This window comes from Passer montanus, unplaced genomic scaffold (genome assembly GCF_014805655.1).
Source record: "Passer montanus isolate IOZ18808 unplaced genomic scaffold, ASM1480565v1 scaffold109, whole genome shotgun sequence".
NCBI lineage: Eukaryota > Metazoa > Chordata > Aves > Passeriformes > Passeridae > Passer > Passer montanus.
The window spans coordinates 105974-126150 of record NW_024357502.1 but is presented as its reverse complement, the minus strand read 5'-3'; the positions used below and the strand labels follow the sequence as shown (position 1 = coordinate 126150).

General features: G+C 44.3%; 1 protein-coding gene across 1 annotated transcript in view; it reads right to left on the bottom strand.

The window, feature by feature from the left end:
- The window catches only part of ATRN (attractin), a 146590-nt gene that overhangs the window by 61632 nt on the left and 64781 nt on the right, over nucleotides 1-20177 (bottom strand). Inside the window, exons 14-24 of the mRNA XM_039723794.1 lie at nucleotides 19962-20100; nucleotides 17821-18002; nucleotides 15508-15724; nucleotides 14166-14351; nucleotides 12614-12847; nucleotides 11812-11949; nucleotides 6377-6470; nucleotides 5010-5062; nucleotides 3339-3433; nucleotides 2367-2445; nucleotides 1819-1976 (exon numbers count right to left, since the gene is read on the bottom strand). Of these exons, the coding sequence (XP_039579728.1) occupies nucleotides 1819-1976; nucleotides 2367-2445; nucleotides 3339-3433; nucleotides 5010-5062; nucleotides 6377-6470; nucleotides 11812-11949; nucleotides 12614-12847; nucleotides 14166-14351; nucleotides 15508-15724; nucleotides 17821-18002; nucleotides 19962-20100 (1575 nt within the window). The remainder of the gene's footprint in view (nucleotides 1-1818; nucleotides 1977-2366; nucleotides 2446-3338; nucleotides 3434-5009; nucleotides 5063-6376; nucleotides 6471-11811; nucleotides 11950-12613; nucleotides 12848-14165; nucleotides 14352-15507; nucleotides 15725-17820; nucleotides 18003-19961; nucleotides 20101-20177) is intronic.

Sequence of the window (20177 nt, the reverse complement as noted above, 5' to 3'; positions counted from 1 at the left end):
ATGCTGTAAGGAGTGGTAAGAGAAAAACCAGTCAGCTGTATCCCTAACACACAGTTCTGCAGCAATAAATAACAAAGAAATAAATCAGGGTAAGGTACAGTCCAGTCTCCTGATTATGGAAAATCAAATATCAATCAAGATAACCCATAAGGTCAAACAAAAAACCAAAAAACTTTTTTTCCTGACTCCTGCGATTATGAATCTGATGAAAGAGAAGCTCAAATATTAAATAAATCATTGCATAAGTGCTCACCTTTGTACACAGATGCTACTTCCCCTATGACAAGTAGTACTTACATGAAAATGAGGAGGTTTGGGACTTGCTACTTGAGTATCCAATGACAAATATTTTACATGGCAGCTCATCAGCTCCTCCATATTTAAAAATCAGGACTTGAAAATAAACTAAGACTTTACCAGTTTATGAAGTAAAAAATCTCCAGCTGTAAACTGATTACCAAAACTGTAAGTGATATTAAAAAGAGTCCAAAGCCAACCTGCCAAATCTTCAATCTGCAATCAACAAGTCAAAGCTTCCCAAGTAATTAAAACCCAGTGCTTTTAGGAAAAGGTGATAAGAACGTTTCACAAGTATTCCTAATACTTTTTTAAAAATTCAGGAAAAATATCATTGTAGCTGAAGGACCTTTTTTCCAGGCAGATCTCATTTTCTTGCTCAGTATTATCCTGTGCATTATTTTTGTTGAAGAGTGAGTTTGCCTGACCAATAAGTTTGAAACACTGAGTGCATTAATATGAAATGTCAGCTTTCACAAAACAATCGCATGAACAAGGGTGAAGATGGAAAGATTTGGGGCCCCATATTTCACCAAATTTCTTCAATAAGGCAGAATTCAAATATGCCAAGCTTTAGTTGAGATCTGTGGCTGCCCCATCCCTGTAACTGTTCAAGGCTGGACAGGGCTGGGCGAGCCAAAGCTGTCCCTGCCCATGGCAGCAGGTGGGACAAGAACACCTTTAAAGCCCAAACCATTCCATGATCTCAGCTCCAGACCTCCAAGGATTTTGTCCTTCAAACACCCACAAAACACCCACATCACTCTGAGCACACAGGGAGCTGATACTTGACCAGCCCACTACAGGAAGGTGGCTGAGGCTGCTCTGAGTTGTGAGCTGTCTCAGCAGCTGCAGGATCTGTGATTGCAATCACAGTGGTTCTGTCTGATTTTATCACCACCAATCACAGAGTGATTCTGTCTGATTTTACCAGTCAGAAAGTGATTTTGTCTGATTTTATCACCACCAAGCTTCACCCACTGCTCCTCCTGCACCACTTCATCACCACGGCCAGCCTGGTGCCCCAGGCACTGCCTGCCAACCAACTGCCCTGAATAAAGGGGAAGGATGAGCTGCTCATCCTGCACCTGCCACCAGCCTAAGGCAGCAGCAAGAGAAAGGGGGTGGCCCTTGAGCTGGGCCTTTTGAGTACCAGGCACTAAAGAGCTACTGAAGCATTTCCTCTGTCTGCTCTTTCCAGGCTTCCTTTTTAGCTTTATCAGTCTTTTCCTACAAAATCAAGATCTGCACATTTGAAGTCAGACACCTCATCAAACACAGCCCTGTTAATAAATGAGTGTCTCTATTTCACAGCACATCTTCAGATCCACTGGGCTGAGGCAACATCAGAAGATACCTCACACCCTCTTCCTCTTATCCAGGAACATCAAACCCTGTCTGCTCTGGGATTACACCAGGCTGGCTCAGCTTCGACTACTTCAAGCACAGCAAACTCCCACCGTTTTGAGAGAAATAGAAAAAGCACCTTTAAACAATTTGACATATATTAGCAGCTCTTACCTGTATTTTTATGGGCCAGGTGAAATTGCTGACATAAACAAAGAAGGTGATGTTTGGGTTGTTGCGGAAATCAAATTTCTCATTGGAGAAACTGTCCTTGTATTCTTTTATATTAGTTCTGGAAACAACTGGAATTTCCTCCCCAGCCTGTGTGCCAGCTGTTGTATTGAGTAGCAAGAAAAGATACTTCAATGTGTATTTAAGAAAACAAACAAAAGGGCAAACCATCCTAAAATCTAATTTTAAAAAATTAACCATTCATAATCGACTATGTTAAGCTGCACTGCATTTCAAATCCACTGTGTGCCAAGATGCTGCATTGTAAAAAACCAAATTTGCACTTTCAGTGTTTACAAAATACACTATTAAAGTTGAAAACATAGTTTTTTTTTAAACATTTTACTTTCCCACTCAGGCTGACAATTTAAGAACACCATGCAAAAAGTACATAGGTTAAAAACCCCCAAAATTTTCCCATTTAAATTTGCTTTTTTCAGAAACTGCTAAATGAAAAATTTTCTGAGTTACTTAGATCATCCTCAACTTACCTGCAAAACTTGTGGACCAAGTAATGTTGAGGTTGAAGTTTTTAGATGCATTGATGAACATGTCCAGGTCTCTGTTTTGCTAAAGGAAGAAACAAAAAAGAAACCCCGTTTTTAGGATAAGCAGTTTTGCTGTACTGTTTCCTAAGAAATCATTGCTACAAAAAAATTATCTTGAAATTTGTTACTTACGTAAAGAAAATACATCAAGCTAAAAAATCTACATACTATATTTTCTGGAAGAAGCATTCTCTTCCTCCAGGAAAACATAACAAAGGAGTCATGTACAGATATCAAAGAGAGAACTGAGAAACAAGATATGGGGTGAAAACAAGAAAAACATCTCTGCTCTGGAGACAGGCTGAGAGAGATGGGAATGCTCAGCCTGGAGAAGAGAAGTGCCTAAGGAGTGTCTGAAGGGGCTCCAAGAGAGCTGCAGAGGGACTGGGGACAAGGGACAGGACACAGGGAATGGCTGCCACTGGCCAAGGGGAGATTGGGCTGGGATCTTGGCAAGGAATTGCTGGCTGGGAGGGTGGGCAGGGGCTGGGCTGGAATTGCCAGAGCAGCTGTGGCTGCCCCTGGACCCCTGGCAGTGTCCCAGGCCAGGATGGACACTGGGAGCAGCTTGGGACAGTGGGAGGTGTCCCTGCCATGGGGCAGGTTTGGAGCAGGATGAGCTTTAAGGTCCCTTCCAACTCAAACTGGTCTGTGATTTAAAAAATACTGGAATGGCTCAGAGGTTGTTCCAACAACTTGTAAGAATCAGCTGTGGTTCTTTATGAAATCTTCCTGTGATGATTTGGGACTGCACAGCCAAGCCAAGGTCAAAAAGCTCTGGTTGCTTCATGGAGCAGGACACACCTTCCATATCACAAGACTACACCTAAAGACCCACAGAACTGTAACAACTCATTGCCTCCAGGACCAAGAGAAGACAAAGGACAAAGTTAAAAGGGAAAATAGAAAATGTACCTCTTCAGGTGTTGCTACAAAGTTGATTGCTGTGTAATAACGATCATCCTCCTGGGAAAGGCTGAAGGTGAACTGATAGTCAATAAGGAGAGTATCTGTAAGGAATGCAGGGAGACAGTTATCCCACCTCCTGGAATAAAGTAACTTCTCTAAAGGAAGGCATGATGTCACTGAAGGGTTTCTTGGACAACCAGGACACAACATGTCATGATACTGCTGCAAATTACTTCAACCTGCATATGATCCCACATAAGGAACAAAAAACTCCAGAAGCTGAGCCTAGAGAGGGAGGAGAGGTGGCTTATACTTACCAGGCAACAGCCTCCAGCCTTGATCTAAATCAATATTCCTACCAATACGCTGTAAAAAACATGCGGAAAGATTTACTTTTCCAGCCTGCAACATCGCGGTGATCAAAGGGAATAGTAGAAAAACTCAGTAGCTGTGTAATTCCCACTTGGGAGGGGACAATGGTCCCCCCATTCCAGGTTTCTGCACATGAGCAGATTTTCCTGGGAGAGGTGCTACAGAGCAGCTAGTTGGTGTTGAACACAGCAGCCAGGCATGCCAGGAGCAGCCTCTGGTCTGTCTGTCTGTCCTTGCCTGCTCCCGTCTGCCCGGGCTGGTGTAAGCCACAGCCACTTGTGGGGATGCACTCACCCAACTCAGTACCCTTCCACTACTGCACACTGCTGTGACTTGTGCATATTCCTGAAGCCATGCAGAGATAGTCCCAGCAATAGTAACCAGGAACTGACACACCAGGGGCTGTTTCTCTCTCCCTGCCTCCCAGTGACCGCTCACTGGACTGACACAAGTCACACAAGCTGCTGGTGTCCATCCAGACACAGCACGAAGAAACAGTCAGAGAATGAAACCAAGCAAGACTGGATCTGAACAGCACAAGGTTTTTCCTGTAAGAGCTGCAAAGTTCTGCCTTTCCCCACTGTTTGCCCATTTAACCATCCCTGCCATTTCAGCAAGGAATTTGGTCATTCTTACACAGAGATGCCATGAGGAGCCAGCAGCGCCCTTGTCTGGCCACACAAGCAGCACTCAAATAAGCCAAAACCAGCCAGCTGATCATTTCTGTGCTGGACAAAACCACTACTGGAGACTTTATGCAATTTAAGATTGCATCTCTCCACGCCTGCCAGGCTGCTGATTGCTAATATTTGCAAACAGAAGCTGGAAAGTTTCCATTAGGTAATCTGAATCTTGGCAAAGGATCTTCTGGAGCTGCATGGGAATCCAACTGCTCATTTCAGAGGAAACGTGGCAATTTTGAAATCCATTCTAACCTGGACCAGAATTTAAAATGAGGAGTATTTTGCATTTCTAAAAATTCTAAGGACACTTTGTTTTTTACCTGTTAGGAATATAGTTTAGAGTGCTCTCCAAAAGACCAGATTTCATCTCAGTCACATGAAAAACACTCAAAACGTTGTTCAAAAGATCCAATCATCACATGGACCTTATCAAGAAAAGTATTTGCATTCTCTTTAAACAACGTATTTGAGAAAAGTGAAGGTTTTTACAGCTATTTTACAGTCCCTTCCTTAATCACCCATACTTTAAACACATGCTGAGGCAACTGAAACAAGTTTTAAATAAGTAATTTTAAACTTCAAGCACATTTTTATCTCCAAACAAAATCCCAAGGGTACTCACAGTAACACGTTCCTTTAAGTGGATTTCCCTGATATCTGTTTTCTACTTCACACCTAAAAAGAACACACATTTTTTAATAAATGAATTTTTTTTTGCCATTCTACTTATTCCCAGCCACTAAATACCAGAAAACACAACCTGTGCTGAGAGCAGTACACAATTAAAGATGAATGTCTGAGCTAGACTGGGCTGATGAAGAAACTCCATGTTCCCTGCAAGTCCAACTCATATGCAGTAAAAGTGCAATATAAAATTCTGGATATTAACATCTGCATCCACTTGGAAGGTATTTATTAGCTCTCCACAATGCATGGAACTGGATTAGCTTAGTCATTTATGGCTATTCCAGGTTCTATCCTATAAATGTTTACTCATGTGAGCAATGCTTTAAAAATAAACCTGGCAATGAAATTATTTGGAATTAAATTATTTCCCCTAACATTACACTAAAAGCATTTCTGTTATGTTACAGAGAAACCTCCAGCAAATTTGTTGCTCTAAAACTGCTCCATTAAACTGCTTGAATGTCAAAGGCTCATTTCAGATATATTTACACTCCCACTGAACAACATCAGAGAGCACGGACGGTGAAATGTACCAATTAAAAAGAAGCTATTGAGGGATAAAGCAAAGCAGAGAGAGCCCAGAGGAGGCCCCGGAGCTGCTGCAGGGCTGGAGCCCCTCTGCTCTGGAGCCAGCCTGCAGAGCTGGGAATGTTCCCTGGAGAAGGGAAGGCTCCAGGCAGAGCTCAGAGCCCCTGGCAGGGCCTGCAGGGGCTCCAGGAGAGCTGCAGAGGGACTGGGGACAAGGGACAGAGGGACAGGACACAGGGAATGGCTGCCACTGGCCAAGGGGAGATTGGGCTGGGATCTTGGCAAGGAATTGCTGGCTGGGAGGGTGGGCAGGGGCTGGGCTGGAATTGCCAGAGCAGCTGTGGCTGCCCCTGGATCCCTGGCAGTGCCCAAGGCCAGGTTGGACACTGGGGCTGGATCCACCTGGGGCAGTGGGAGGTGTCCCTGCCATGGCAGGGGCTGGAACAGGATGAGCCTACAGGTCTCTTCCAACCCAAACCATTCTGTGTTTCTATGTATAGTTTGGGGCGTAGGGATTTCTTCACCCATCCCTTCTGCATGATATACCCAGTTGAAATGTTTTTAAAATTAGAATTTTCAGGGAATCATCCTGTTCACAATATTCCCCAGGGGACCCACGGCTGGCTGCACCCTCAGTGCAGTCAATCAACTGTCAGGAGGAAGAAATGAGCAGAGACATCATAAACACAATCATTAAAAATTGGGGGGAGGGGGGTGTCTAAGGTGGTACGTGCACAATTTTTTATTGTAAATAAAAAAGGGAAATAAACTTACAGCTGACACTCGTCTCCTTTGATTCCCTTGGTTGTGCAGAAACATTTCCCTGTGTTTGTGTTGCAGACGGACGCGTGGCCATTGCACTTGCAAGCTGTTGAGCAGAGGGGGAGAAGATGCAACGTTGAGTGAAGAAGAGAAACTAATTCAACAGCAATTAAGTCCTTTAGTTGTCAAACTGAGATACATCAACAATTAATGTGCAGATTAAAACCCATTTGGTGCTCTTTGCTTTCTTTGTGCTACAGAAGGCAGATGAAAATAGAACCGTGAGTCAAAACAGAGCAAGCACAGGCTACCCAGGACTGGTATTTTGTATGAAATCATCATCAGACTCAGCTTTTTAGCCTCAAAAATTCATTTAGCTTCCTCTCCTATTGTTAGACAGCAGGGATGATATCATAACTAGGAAGGAAAAGACAATATTTGAAATAATTTTGGGCTTATTAACACATTTCAGCCAAATACACAAATTTTGAGAGAAGAATTGGGAAAATAAAACAAAACCCGTGGGACTTCAGGGGCTTTTTCCAGAAATAAATAAACAGGCCTTCAGAAAAATAATGTTTCACCAGTCCTACTGAGGAATAATGTCATTAACAACAGCATCAGCAGAAAACATCTGGTGATAAGATGATGATGTCCATGCTGGGAGCAGCTGGGGTGCATTCCCCAACATATTTTAGGATAACTTTGTGCTGAATGTCATTGAGTTGTGGTTGAAGCAAACCTGCACAGCCCTGAACTAGTTCAGGTTTGGGGCATGCCCAAAACAGATCACCTCATACACCTGGGTCTGCTCAAGATCCAACCCAAGGCAGCATGGCGAGGACACACAAGAGATCTTCTTCACAAAAATGCTCCTGATGTAAGCTAAATGCTCATATTAACACACTTTGAGACCTTTATTTACAAAGACGTAGAAGAGAAACATTCACAAAAACCCCAAAACAAAACCAACAAGTAAGAACAAAGCCTACACAGCCAGTTGACTTTGACATCTTGTTCACTATCACTGCAAGAACAGATTTAACAACTTCTGGCATGTAGGTGCCATTTAGGAGTCCTTCTGCCAATGCAGGTGCATCCATCTGGAGCTGTGCACAGCAGAGTGTACATTATAAGGAAAAAACTACACAAAGTAAAGATCCCTTGTTTATGGTCCTTGAGCTTGCTGGGAACAAGATGCTTTAAAGGCCGAAGCCTCCTTGTTAAGAAGACATATTCCTCCTCCTATTAAGCAGCCATGCCAATCAATGTACCAGCAGATTCTTAGACATCAAGTCCCCATCCTGAATATCTCTGCCAGCCTTGGACCTTATTTTAGGAATCCTTTTGATATCTTCCTTCTGTTGGCACATAATGGAAGCTATACTGTATCAGGGACACTTAATTGCACTTCTCAGATGTGGATGAGTGGTTTCCTAGCAGCAACACAGAGCAAAATAGGAAGACGCAAAAAGGCCTATTGTTGGAACAAGGAGACTGAATGAAAATTCAACAAAGTAATTGTATTCTGTGAAGGAAACACTCTTTTCATTAGTGCCACTTAAAGAAAAATAAGCCTTAGTCCTATTGAGAATGCCTTGTACTTCTTTCCTTATGCTTTGCACAAGGGAAGCAAAGTGAAGTTGGATCAATATTCAATATAAACATACATGAAGTTTCTCCTGATTTTTTAACCTCAAATTGTTTAAAAGCAGACTGCAGCATCTTGAGCAATAACATTAATTTTTCTTTTCTCTCTGCTCTTTACCATATCAAGAAGACTGAACACTCAAATATCTCTTTTTAAAACAACAGAATCTATTCATTTATCCATTTTCCTACAAGCCCGTAACTGGAGATCATTCACTAAATTACTGGAATATGCACAGAGACATCTTCTCATGGCTTTTCAGAGAACTTTAAACTTTGGAAACAAACTATTGATAGAGTGTTCTAGACAAGCTTGCTGGAGTCTACAAAGGACAATTTCCCACTGGAGTCAGAGGATAGAGCAGAAACCCAAAAGCTCTGGAAATGGCTTTTTGACTGTGAAGCCTGATGATGAACCACTTTCCACCTGTTGGTGTTCCTTCTACCTTCTCCACAAACCACGTGTCATGGGCTCAGAGGTGGTCATGGGGGTCCTTACTGCTCTTCCTGTGCTTGTGACGGGCCAGCTTCCCAATGGCAACACCATCACCCACCTGCCCAACCCTGCTCTTCCATGCCACGTGCTTTAGCTGCCCTGCAGGCCCCCATGAGCCCTGGCAGAGGGAATCAGGCAGGTCCATGGCACCAGCAACTAACGGGCCACCAGTGAAGGCTGCATGGATGTGTTCAGAAGTGCTGCCACAGCTGCAATCTGATTTCAGGCATAATAGTGCCTTCCCTTCACTTGCAAATAACTTCCTTATCTTCCACCAGCATATTTTCATGGGAAACTTTAACCAGAAAATTCAGAAAAATCCTGAAAGCAGAGAAAGCACCTTGCAGCTATTTTTACATTTGATGTGCTGCATTTCCTGCCCTTCCTGATTAATACTTCTCCACTTGGACACTTCCTAAAAGCAACCTCTGAGGAGTGATTTACCTGCCATTTAGTATTATCTGCCTAGCTCTGCCAACACCAGGGCATATGATGTGATGCAAACAATTTTTTCAGAGAAATAACTGCAGTTTGACAAAATATTTTCAACACAAGTAATATAATCTTGTGTGGGGACTTTTTACAGGGATATGCAGGACTGAAGGCATTGAAATAAAAGAGGGCAGGGTTAGACAGGATATTGGGCAGGAATTGTTCCATAGGAGGGGGGGCAAGTCCTGGCACAGGCGCCCAGAGCAGCTGTGGCTGCCCCTGGATCCCTGGCAGTGCCCACAGGGGAGCCCACTGGGGTTTGGAGCACCCTGGGGCACTGGGAGGTGTCCCTGCCATGGCAGGGGGTGGAACAGGATGGTCTATTAGAGCCTTCCAACCCAAACCATTCCATGATCCCAGGACTCACTAGGCAGTGAGTGTGCAAGCACACAGATGTTTGTGCGTCAGGCTGGAGTGTACAACATTAGTCTGCAACATGGCTGTGACCCTGGGCTCTAAAAACAGAGCAGCATTAAGTATTGCTCACAGATGCACAAAAAGAGTGAAATCAGCATATTATTAATGGGAAAGGATGGAAGAACCAGAGCTGAGAGAAGGGAGAAAACGGGAGCTAGCTCTGCTACCCATCAGCCAATCCTTATCTGAAGAATTCCCCTCTGGAAAGGTTTTCACCAAGCAAAAATGACTAATAGGCAGAAGTCAGCCTGGCTGCATCAGATAGGGTGATTTGCTCTTGCTTTCCCTTTCCCAATCCACCTCTGTTTTTCTACCCAGGTTCCTGCTTCCCTCATTCTTTCCCCTTCCCAGTAAACAGTGTTAAATCACAGCAAATTAAAAACCTGGGTCCAAAGCACTTGAGAGCAAAGCACTTCTGACATGAGCTACTGGTTCCATCAGATAAGGAATGAACACTGTTCCACAATCGCTCTACACATTTTCTAATTTCTTTTTCAGGCATCTGGATGATTTCAGTCTGTCATTCATTATCTCAACAACAAACTATTTTGGGACAATCCTCATGCACAAGAGTCCAAAGGAACTTACTCTCCATTTCCACACGCATGGAAAAGTGACACCTACCAACAGGCACGTTGTGATCCAGTAATTAAAACTGAAAGCTCAGGACAGAATTCTGTATTTTCTCAGGCAACTCAGCCTCAATTTGTTCATTAGTTTCAAATAAACTTTAGTGCATTTCAAAGTGTCTTCATAAATGAGTTTATGAGTATCAGCAGTATTTCATCTGGCAGATAATGTTGTGAAATCAAGTGTCAGCAAGGCACCCCCTCTGCTGAACCCCTGTCACTGTGCTGTGTGTTGGAATTCCATATCCCTTTGCTCTAAGGGAGGCAGCTGTATCCCTGTGAGTGTTTCAGCCCTTCTTCAAATCTGTGCATTGGGAAGTTCTTCATAGCCTCAACCATCACCATCTCCCTCCTCTTGAGGAAACAGGACTCCAGGCTCCAGCTACTGACCCTCATGTTCATCCAAAAGGTCAGCACTACTCCCAAAAAACATCCTAAATAATATCCAAGTATTTTCTACTGGATTGTCACCACATTTGGAAGAAGCAATAAAAAGTCTTCAATGTCCACTCATTAATCACCTCCACTTCATTCTTCCAGGCTGGCCACAAACCACCCATACTTATTTCACAGAAGTACTGACACTGCTCTGAGCAATGTTATTTTTATTCCACCTTTTCCATCACTGTGTCTGTCTCATTACACCTCACTATACTCCACTAACATAATCCACTGGGGCCAGTACTGTTTAACATCTCTGCTGGTGACAGGGGCAGTGGGATTGAGGAACCCACAGCGAGTTTGCTGGTGACAACAAACTGGTATGGTCAGCATGCTGCAGGGGAGCGGGGACATCCAGATGGACCTAGATGGCCCCCAAGAGTACCTGGATAGCACACAAGGGGACCTGGACAGACCAGGGACATGGGACAGTGTGAACCTCATGAAAGGCTGGACATTGGGGCTTGGAGCAGCCTGGGACAGTGGGAGGTGTCCCTGCCATGGCAGAGAATTGGAATGAGATGAGTTTTAAGGTCCCTTTGAACCCAAACAACTCCATGACTCTACAATTAAATCTCTTCGGGGCAAGAAGCACCTTCTCTCACATCTGCACCTCTCACAGCTGGTCTCTAGTTTACAGTTGGTCTCCCCATGCCAGTGCACTGAGAAATTCACAGCAGCTCAAAACTATGCCACAAGGCTGCAGGTCAAAACTCCAAGTCTTCCATGTATATTTGTCAATATTAAATGCACTGGTCTTTCAAGGAAGACTCTTTCCCATGTTGTTAACTGGACCTTGCACAGCTGAAAATGGTTCTTTGTGCCAAAGAGTCCCAAAGCACTTTACAAACTGAAATGCCATTTCAACAGGGCTCTCCTAATCCTCAACTGAAATCCAGCCAAGTCCTCAGTGAAAGATGGCAAGCCTTTATGAAGCAGACAATTTTAACTATAAACACAGAACACATTAACCAAATGGAATAGAAGGTGCAACTTAGATAAGCAGAAATTTGTTCAAGACATTTGGATCAACATTGTTTCTTTTAAAAAACAGGATCATCAAATGCTAAAATACAGACATTTTTCACTGTGGTCATTCCAAGTTTAGAAAGGAGGCTATAAACTCATCTTTACATGCAAAGAAAAGTAATTCCAGTCAGCAGTTTGAGCGTCTTTGATTTGAAGAAACAAGAACTGAGCCTTGCCCGCAGGAAAGAAAACATGAATTATCAGGATATAATTAGTGTTAGGACAGCCGAGGAACGAGCAGGGAGCGAAAGCCATGGAGGAGCCCAGTGCAGGAGCTCTGGGGCAGCACTTACGCTGGCACGTGCCCCCGTTGGTGGGGTCCCCGTAGTAGCCCGAGATGCAGGTCTCGCAGTGCCTGCCCGTGGTCAGGTTCTCACACTTCTCACAAATGCTCTCGTTCACACACCTGCTGTGCCCGTTACACTGACAGGCTGTGGAAAACAGCAAAACAGGAAAACTCTGAGCACTGGTGCTCAAATACAGCTCACAGAGACCCTCAGGAGGCTGCGCTGTGCAGAGGACAAATGAAACCATTTCATGCACCTTCCTGAGAGGTTCTTGTCTCCTGCTAGCGATACATGAGCCCAAAGACCGATGTATATCAAAACATGGAATTTAGAGCAACACATGGAAAACTGAACTGCAAATCATTCCATGTACATTGGACTGGAAGCTGCTGGTGGGATGGATTTACAAGGAACAGGGACAGGAGTGTTGTTTTTGTGTCAAAAACATTAGTTAAAAATCATCCTAAGCATTATTAACACTTAAAACAATCTTCAAAGGAAGATCTGCATTTCTTTCAAATAGCCTTAAAATAAATAAACAAACAAAAGTTAAAATCTCAGTAAAGATTCATAGGGAAAGGAAAAATTTCTCCCAACTAATAAATAATAATGTCTTCATGCAGCAAACCTGTGCAGCTCAGCTGCTTCACAGCTGCTTCCATCTCCAAGTGTTTAATTCCTACTTATATTCCATGCTCCTCTCCTCCCTCTATTAACAGGAGGGAACACAAGACACCACCTTGGTCTTAGAAACTCTCTCCCCTTGCACTCAGTCGAAACACTGGACAATTAAACACTGCTCGTTTACCTGGACACTGGATAAAGGACCAGTTGTAGCTGTTCTCCACAGGACACATGCTGACATTGAGGACAGGCTCCAAGCTGTGTTTCCCTGGCGTGGATGGGCTCGGCATCCTGACGGGGCCCCGGTAAGAGCCCTCGAGGCACTTGCCCTTGCCGGTGTTGCTGGGATCCGTGCACCACCCACAGCCCGGCTGCTCCAGGCACTGAGCACACGTGCAGTAGCCTGAGCAGTTTTCAGCTGCAAAACAACCAACCAAGATACAACATTCTGGAATAATTAACTGTCTCAAACACAGGCAACAGAAAATGCAGAATGCATTCTATAACTATATTTTTATCTCACCAATATATTTATCTCATCAAATCTAGAAATATTTATTCTGATATTCACAGTAACATGTTCATTCCTATCAGCATATTTATTCCAGAATCTAAGACAACTATTAACGAAGGTTCCAATAGTCAATGAGTTACAAAACAGCAGAACACAGACTGAGGTTTTTCGAACCATTACACGCCACCTTCTAACACCAGAGGTTAATGTTCCCTCTACAAAACATCTCTGATTTATTTAAAATAGATTGAATGATCAAATGAGCCATCTGGAAGCAAAGGCTAAAAACCAGCCAGTTTAGTCACTTGGAGCCTCTTCCCACCACGTTTCAGTATCACATGCTATTATTTCAAGTATTTATCTGAGGCAAAAAGCATAGAATACAAATAAGAGAAGAAAATTCTACCCTTTAGCCCCTCCTTTCTCTAATGGGATTGGATTTTCGGGGTGACAAATTCTTTACATACAAAAAGTTTTTCTATTTCTTTCCCCAGACCATCTTGAAAAATATTTTCTGGATTCTTACTGTTGCAAGATAAGCAGACTTTCTATTTTGATGTTTAAATAGACAATATTTGCCTTCAAAAAGAAAAAAAGAGTTTGTTTTCCATTATTTTAGCTTACTCATCTCCTGCCTGATGTTTCCTCCAACTTTTGACCTCTGGCAATATGGGAAGTTCATACTTTCATGTTCCTTAAATTAATTTTCTTCATTTCTTATTTTGCAACATTTTGAGCGACTTACGATGCCCCTGCTCACACCCAGCTCCTAAAGAATTCAACATCAATAAAATAATTTCTACACCTTCATTTTTAAGTTTCTAGGCCTTTTTACCCCAGTTTGAAAGGAAAACACACTATTCCAATGAGCAATGAAACCTTTGCAGTTTGCTCTCATCTACCTAAAAGGGGCAAAAAAGCAAATAATTTCTTTAAAATGAGGCAGGAATTCCTACTACAGTCTGTAAGTAGACAATACTTCAGAATAAAACACTTGTGTAAACCCTAACTTGGATTTGATAATCAGGCAACCGCAGAAAGCTTTGGGCTGGAAAGAGGCCGTGCTGCTCCACGCCCTGCCATGGGCAGGAGCCTCCCGCTGGACCAGGGTGCTCCAAGGCCCACCCAGCCTGGCCTCGTTCCTTCCATCCCGGGGCTGTCCAGCACACCCCACAGGCTCTCCAGGGCCTGTCCCCAGCCCGGGCCCAGCGCGGTCACTCACGGGGACAGCTGCTCATGGTGTACCACTCCATGCACTGCCCGTAGGGGAAGGAGGCCACGTAGGCGTTGGAGTCCACGCACTGCTGCATGTTGCTGCACCACATGCACTCGGAGCTGCCGCTGGTGCACTCGGCGCAGGCGGCGCGCAGCGCGCACGGCGTGCGGCACTGCTTGGCACTGTGGTTGGCTGTGGGAGGACAACATCAGCTCTGTGCCAGGAACAACCGCGCCACGCTGCCGCTGGGAACGGGCCGCGAGGACCATCCCATGCTATCCCATCCCAGCCCAGCCCATCCTGTCCCATCCCAGCCCAGCCCGTCCCAGCCCTCCCACTGCCCCAGGCTGCTCCAGCCCCAGTGTCCAGCATGGCCCTGGGCGCTGCCAGGGATGCAGGAGCAGCCACAGCTGCTCTGGGCATGGAACAGCGGTCTCTTTTTCTCTGCAGTTCTGCTGATGCATTCCTTAGTCACCCTCCCCAGCAAAGTGCAGGGTAGAGCCCTGCTTTACATGAGCACCCAGGCACATGCTTTAAGTCATTTGATCAGTTCCAGACATCAGTCAAGCACCGAACTAACTCAGCAGTTTGTAGTCTGAGCCAATGCTTTAAGTTTTGCTTCAAGTGACTGTTCTCAGACCATAAAAGCCAGCACAAATCTTAAACCCAAGTGCTGCAAGTGAAAATATATGGAATTTTGAGTTCAGGTTCCACATTCAGGATTTGCATCCTGCTCTTCTGCAAAGAACGATTTCAACTGGTGCAGTGTACTTAAAATTTCTTTTTAATCAACCAACTTCCCTAATAGTTAAAGAGGCACTAATTGGTATTCAGAAATGATCAGCTACAATGGAGAATTAACAGACCAAGCCATCTGAAAAGATACGCAGTTTCAATAAAGCTGGAAGACTTTTCCCAAAAGCAAATAGCTTGTTTTTTTCAAAGTTCTTGTATCTCCAAAGTGTCTTGGCCAATTAATTTCAAACTTTGATAAAATCCTCCTCTGGCTACATAGCAGGGGAGGGGGAAAAGGGGAATTCAATCAGAAAGTTACTATTAATTTTTTATTTCTTTGAAACAGGAGAATGCTCCATACCATAATTACCCTAAATGTCACATGTAGGTATGCAATTAAGAAAAAAATAATTAAAATAACGTACTTCAAATATTTTACAGTTAATGTTGAGCTATTTTTAAAATTTCTATTTCCTGAATAAAATACGTGTAAAACACACTTGTTCAGAAGTATTTTTCTTGACAAAGTCATGATGTAACTGGTTTAAAATGTAATAAACTGCATTCTCTTTACCTTCTAGGAAATATAGATCAACCAGACAGCTGCTTTTACCTGGCCTTTCACACACAGTGCCGTTGACCTCGTTGATACAAGTTGCTGCCTTCAGTCCCTGTTGGGAAGGCTCAGCTAAATAACCACAAAATCCAGCATCACTGGGTTCATCGGGCAGCCACTGGACGAGGGTGTTGGTGAAGGGAGACATGTCTTCCCAGCACCAATAGGACACATTGATTTTCCTCAGTCCAACCCATGGAGTCAAAGTTTTGGGCTAGAAATAAAGGAGCAGGTCAAATCTAAATTAGTGTTACTGGCTACAAACTTCATAATATAAAGATCCTATGAGACAACTATTTCTAGTGGCAATTTATTTTTTGGCACACTTTCATTTTGGGGAGGAGCATTTGAGCTCTGGTGGTATAACACGGTTTTACTGCTAAAAGAAGTAAACATCACCTACTTCAAATTGATTTTATGCACTTTTATACCCTAGAGCTGCAGCTTCCAATAGCAACAGGGTTACAAAGCATATCATGCTAACACCAACATATTTTCTTGTTATTACTACACATCTACGTAAGAGTTTACTTGAAAAAGGAGCAACTGCAAAGGAGAGCCTCCCCCAGCACAGCCACCAGTGATCCAAGCCCCAGTGTCCAGCCTGGCCTTGGGCACTGCCAGGGATCCAGGGGCAGCCACAGCAAATCTGGGCACCCTGTGCCAGGGCCTGCCAACCTCACCGGGGAACAATTCCTAATTCCCAAGATCCCATCCATCCCTGCCCCCTGCCAGTGGCAGCCATTCCCTGTGTCCTGTCCCTCTGTCCCTTGTCCCCAGTCCCTCTGCAGCTCTCCTGGAGCTCCTGCAGGCCCTGCCAGGGGCTCTGAGCTCTGCCTGGAGCCTTCCCTTCTCCAGGGAACATTCCCAGCTCTCCAGGCTGGCTCCAGAGCAGAGGGGCTCCAGCCCTGCAGCAGCTCCGCGGCCTCCTCTGGGCTCTCGGCAGCAGCTCCACGTCCTCCTGCTGCTGGCCCCAGGGCTGGGGCAGCTCTGCAGCTGGGCTCTCACCTCAGGGCCACAGGGACATTCTGGGTCCCCCCTCCCCTGCTGCCCACGCTGGCATCAGCTCAGGATACACTTTCCCACCTCATACACATTCTATCCTAATATCCATTAAAACAGGCTCCTAGTCTCTTAGGCTCACTTTTCAAAGGACCCTGTAGATGGAAAAAGAACCCTGTAAATTAGCAATTCTTTTTTACACAGTGTAAAGATTTAAACACTATGAGAGAAGGGTTACTATGTGTGTTTAGGAATTTACTCTACACTCAGCTACTGAATATCTAGAAACACCTGGAGCTGTCAGAATCATGTAGTTTTTACAGTAACCCAGGCTTGGCTTCCTCATTTTACAAAAGACATAATGAACAATCTTGCTTAAACTGCATCCTACCTTTCCTTGGCTAAATTGACTCCCCTCTAAAACACTGTAATTGTTGAAACTCCACTTTCAAATTACAAAGGGAATCAAGGCAGGGAACGTTCTTGTTTTAACAGAGGAATATTTCTCTTAAGTACTGAATCATGTTCTCTCTTGAAAAAAAGCAATCCTATTGCCTCCAATCTCATTTTTCCTAGAGAAAATGCTTTCCACAGTGGTCTCTGGGACCCAGGAGTTGTTATTCTGATGTGCCATCAGGCCACAGCAGCTTTCCAGGCTAATCTAGAATTTTAGAAGAGATGCACAGCATCAATCTTTGTTAGGGCTGTAGCACCACCTACACAACCTGCCCTGAACATCTCCCTTCTTCTCCCAGGGACTGGAAAAAAATATGTATTCATTTCACTGATGCATGAAGAGGGGAAAATTCCAATTCACTTCTCCCTGGGCCTGACAGAAAAGCACCTACCACTAAATGACACCCAAATAATGCCCAATAAGCAAGCAGCTCTGTGGAATGAGAAGGTGACATTTTAAACAGCTGCTTTTCTGAGTGGAGTAAATAACTCAACACTTTACATTAAACACCTCCAGTGCCCCAAAGGGGCTTTTATTTACAAAATACTGTGCACAGGTCACCAGAAGGCTCCTGCTGCAGTCTGGTATTCCACCCGGGAAATGCGGGTGTGATTCCAGCACAGAAAGTGATCTCTCTAAGACACTGTGTATATTTATGTTTATCCTTTCCATTTACATTCTCTATAATTGCAGCTCAGAAGCACCCAGAGGGTACACTGAATTTCAAAAGAAAATCAGTTGGTTTTGGTTAAGAGGCATTTCCATTGTGTACAGAGCACACAATGCTCCAGCAAGGACTTCTGCACAGCCACAGCTTTATTACGCAAGGGACAGACAAGAGAAGTACTCACTGAAGACTGAATCTTCTGCAGCTCCTTCAGAACAAATTCCACCTTTTTCTGGGTGGTGAGAGAAGCCAGTAAAGCACCATTGGACCTACAGGACAGTTTGGCATGATCGTAGTTCTCCTTGGCGTTGGTGATCTTCAGGCAGGAGTTGCCAACCAAATGCCAGTTTGTTCCACAGATATTTTCTGGGGGGTGAGGAAGGGAAAGAAACCCAGAGATGCAGGTGACCTTCCCAACAATCAAGGTGAAACAACCATTGAAAAACATGATCCCAGGTGGGAAAGGGGCCAGTGACCCCTGGGATGTGCCAGCTCTGGGGTGGCAGCAGGGCCAGGGCAGTGCCCTTGTACCCTGTGCTGGCACTGCCGGGGCACCTCCAGTGCTGGGAAGGGGCTGCAGAATCCCTGAGGGAGCTGGGAAGGGGCTGGAGAATCCCTGAGGGAGCTGGGAAGGGGCTGCAGAATCCCTGAGGGAGCTGGGAAGGGGCTGCAGAATCCCTGAGGGAGCTGGGAAGGGGCTCAGCCTGGAGCAAAGGAGGCTCAGGGGGCCCTTGTGGCTCTGCACAGCTCCTGCCAGGAGGGGACAGCCGGGGGGGTCGGGCTCTGCTCCCCGGGAGGAGGGGAAATGCCCTTAAGTTGTGCCAGGAGAGGTTTACGACGCGTAATAGGAAAAATTTCTTCCCTGAAGCCTGAAGGTGTTGCCAAGCATTGGAAGGGGCTGCCCAGGTCAGTGGTGAAGTCCCCACCCCTGGAAGTGTTCAGAAAATGAGCAGACATGGCCCTTAGTGCTGTGGCTTAGGGCCATGGTGAGGCCGGGACAGAGGTTAATGATGATGATTTTGGAGCTATTTTCCAAGCTTAATGATGCTATGAACCCTGCCACTAGGAAATACCCACAGCCCCATCCCAAGCCAGTATGACCTAGAGGTGTGCTGAGAAGTGTTGATACATAATATTGGAGGTGAAGGAAATCTGTTGAGGGGAGCTGAAGTCTGACATCAGCATTTGTACATAATCAAGGTGCTTATTACAACGTCGAACAATAAAATTGTTGCAGGAGGAAGAGGGAAAAAAAACCCAAATTTAAATGGTGATGTCTTGAAGCCAACTACTCACCCACAGTTGTCAGGGGACCCTTTGGCAGGAGAAGGTTGTTGTGCTAATCCTGTCCACAGCACCAACTTCCAGGATTAATCCCTACTTCAACTGGAGCACAACCCCACTACTGAAGAACTCCTTACACTTTGTGATTAATTATTTCCCTTACAGAAAAAACCCTGATGTGCATTTCCAATGTGAATTCAGACTTACAGATGGAAAAGCTCTCAGGTGTCAGTTTTTCAGATGAGCTTTTTACACATATGATCAGATCATCCCCTTTTCCACAGCAAATAAAACAGACCAACCTCTTTATCTATCACACTAAAAGTTGGGTTTTTTCCATTTTCATTGCTGTTCTTCAAAGTCTCCTCAATTTTAAACTGTTGCAGACTGGCAAACACCAGACCTGGACATGTCCAGACCTCCCCATTCCTAGGGGAAGGCCTTCCATGTCCACTAGAATGTCCTGTCTAATGGGTTTTCTCCCCTTTCTCTCTATTTTATCACCTACAAATGTTAATCACTGAAAATCCTGTATTTCTCTCCCAGTCACTGGGATTAAAAACAAATTACTGCAAGAGAACCAATAACCAACTCCTGTGAGCTCCACTGGAAACACTCTAATAGGAGAATTCTCCTTAAACACTTCAGGTCTTACTTGCCTCATTGGTCCAGTATGTGCCATAATGGTTTTGCACAATTTTAGTTCCCAAATTAAATAGCATGCATTATTAAATCTAATATCTCGCAGAAGCCTATTATCAACAGCTTTTATCAAATGAAAAGGGAGAGATGACATACAGCCTAATAATTACACAAGTGATCATAGTCCTCTTCAGACAACTGGGAATGAAAAATATTCCAGCAGACTTGCTGGATTTACTACAAATTAAATTTCATACCAAAACTGTTATGATTAAAGAACACTATTTGCTCCATCTTAACACTAAAAACACAGATTTGGGGTTAAAGCCAACAAAAATTTTTAAAAACTTGCAACAACTTTTGGAGTGGGTGAATTTGGTTTATGCCACCAGTACCTACCTGGCAAAGCAATGCACTCCTGATTCCTAGGTTCCCACTGACAGTTTTGATCCATGGCACAGCTTTTACAACTTGTCTTTTTGTTACAGTAATAGGCAGGATTATCCTTAGGACAATTGTCATAGAGAGTAACAGGAACCTAAAATAAATAGCACAGTTGAGACTTCTTCTGATATCCAGCTATGTGGGTTTATAACAGCCATGATTACAACACTA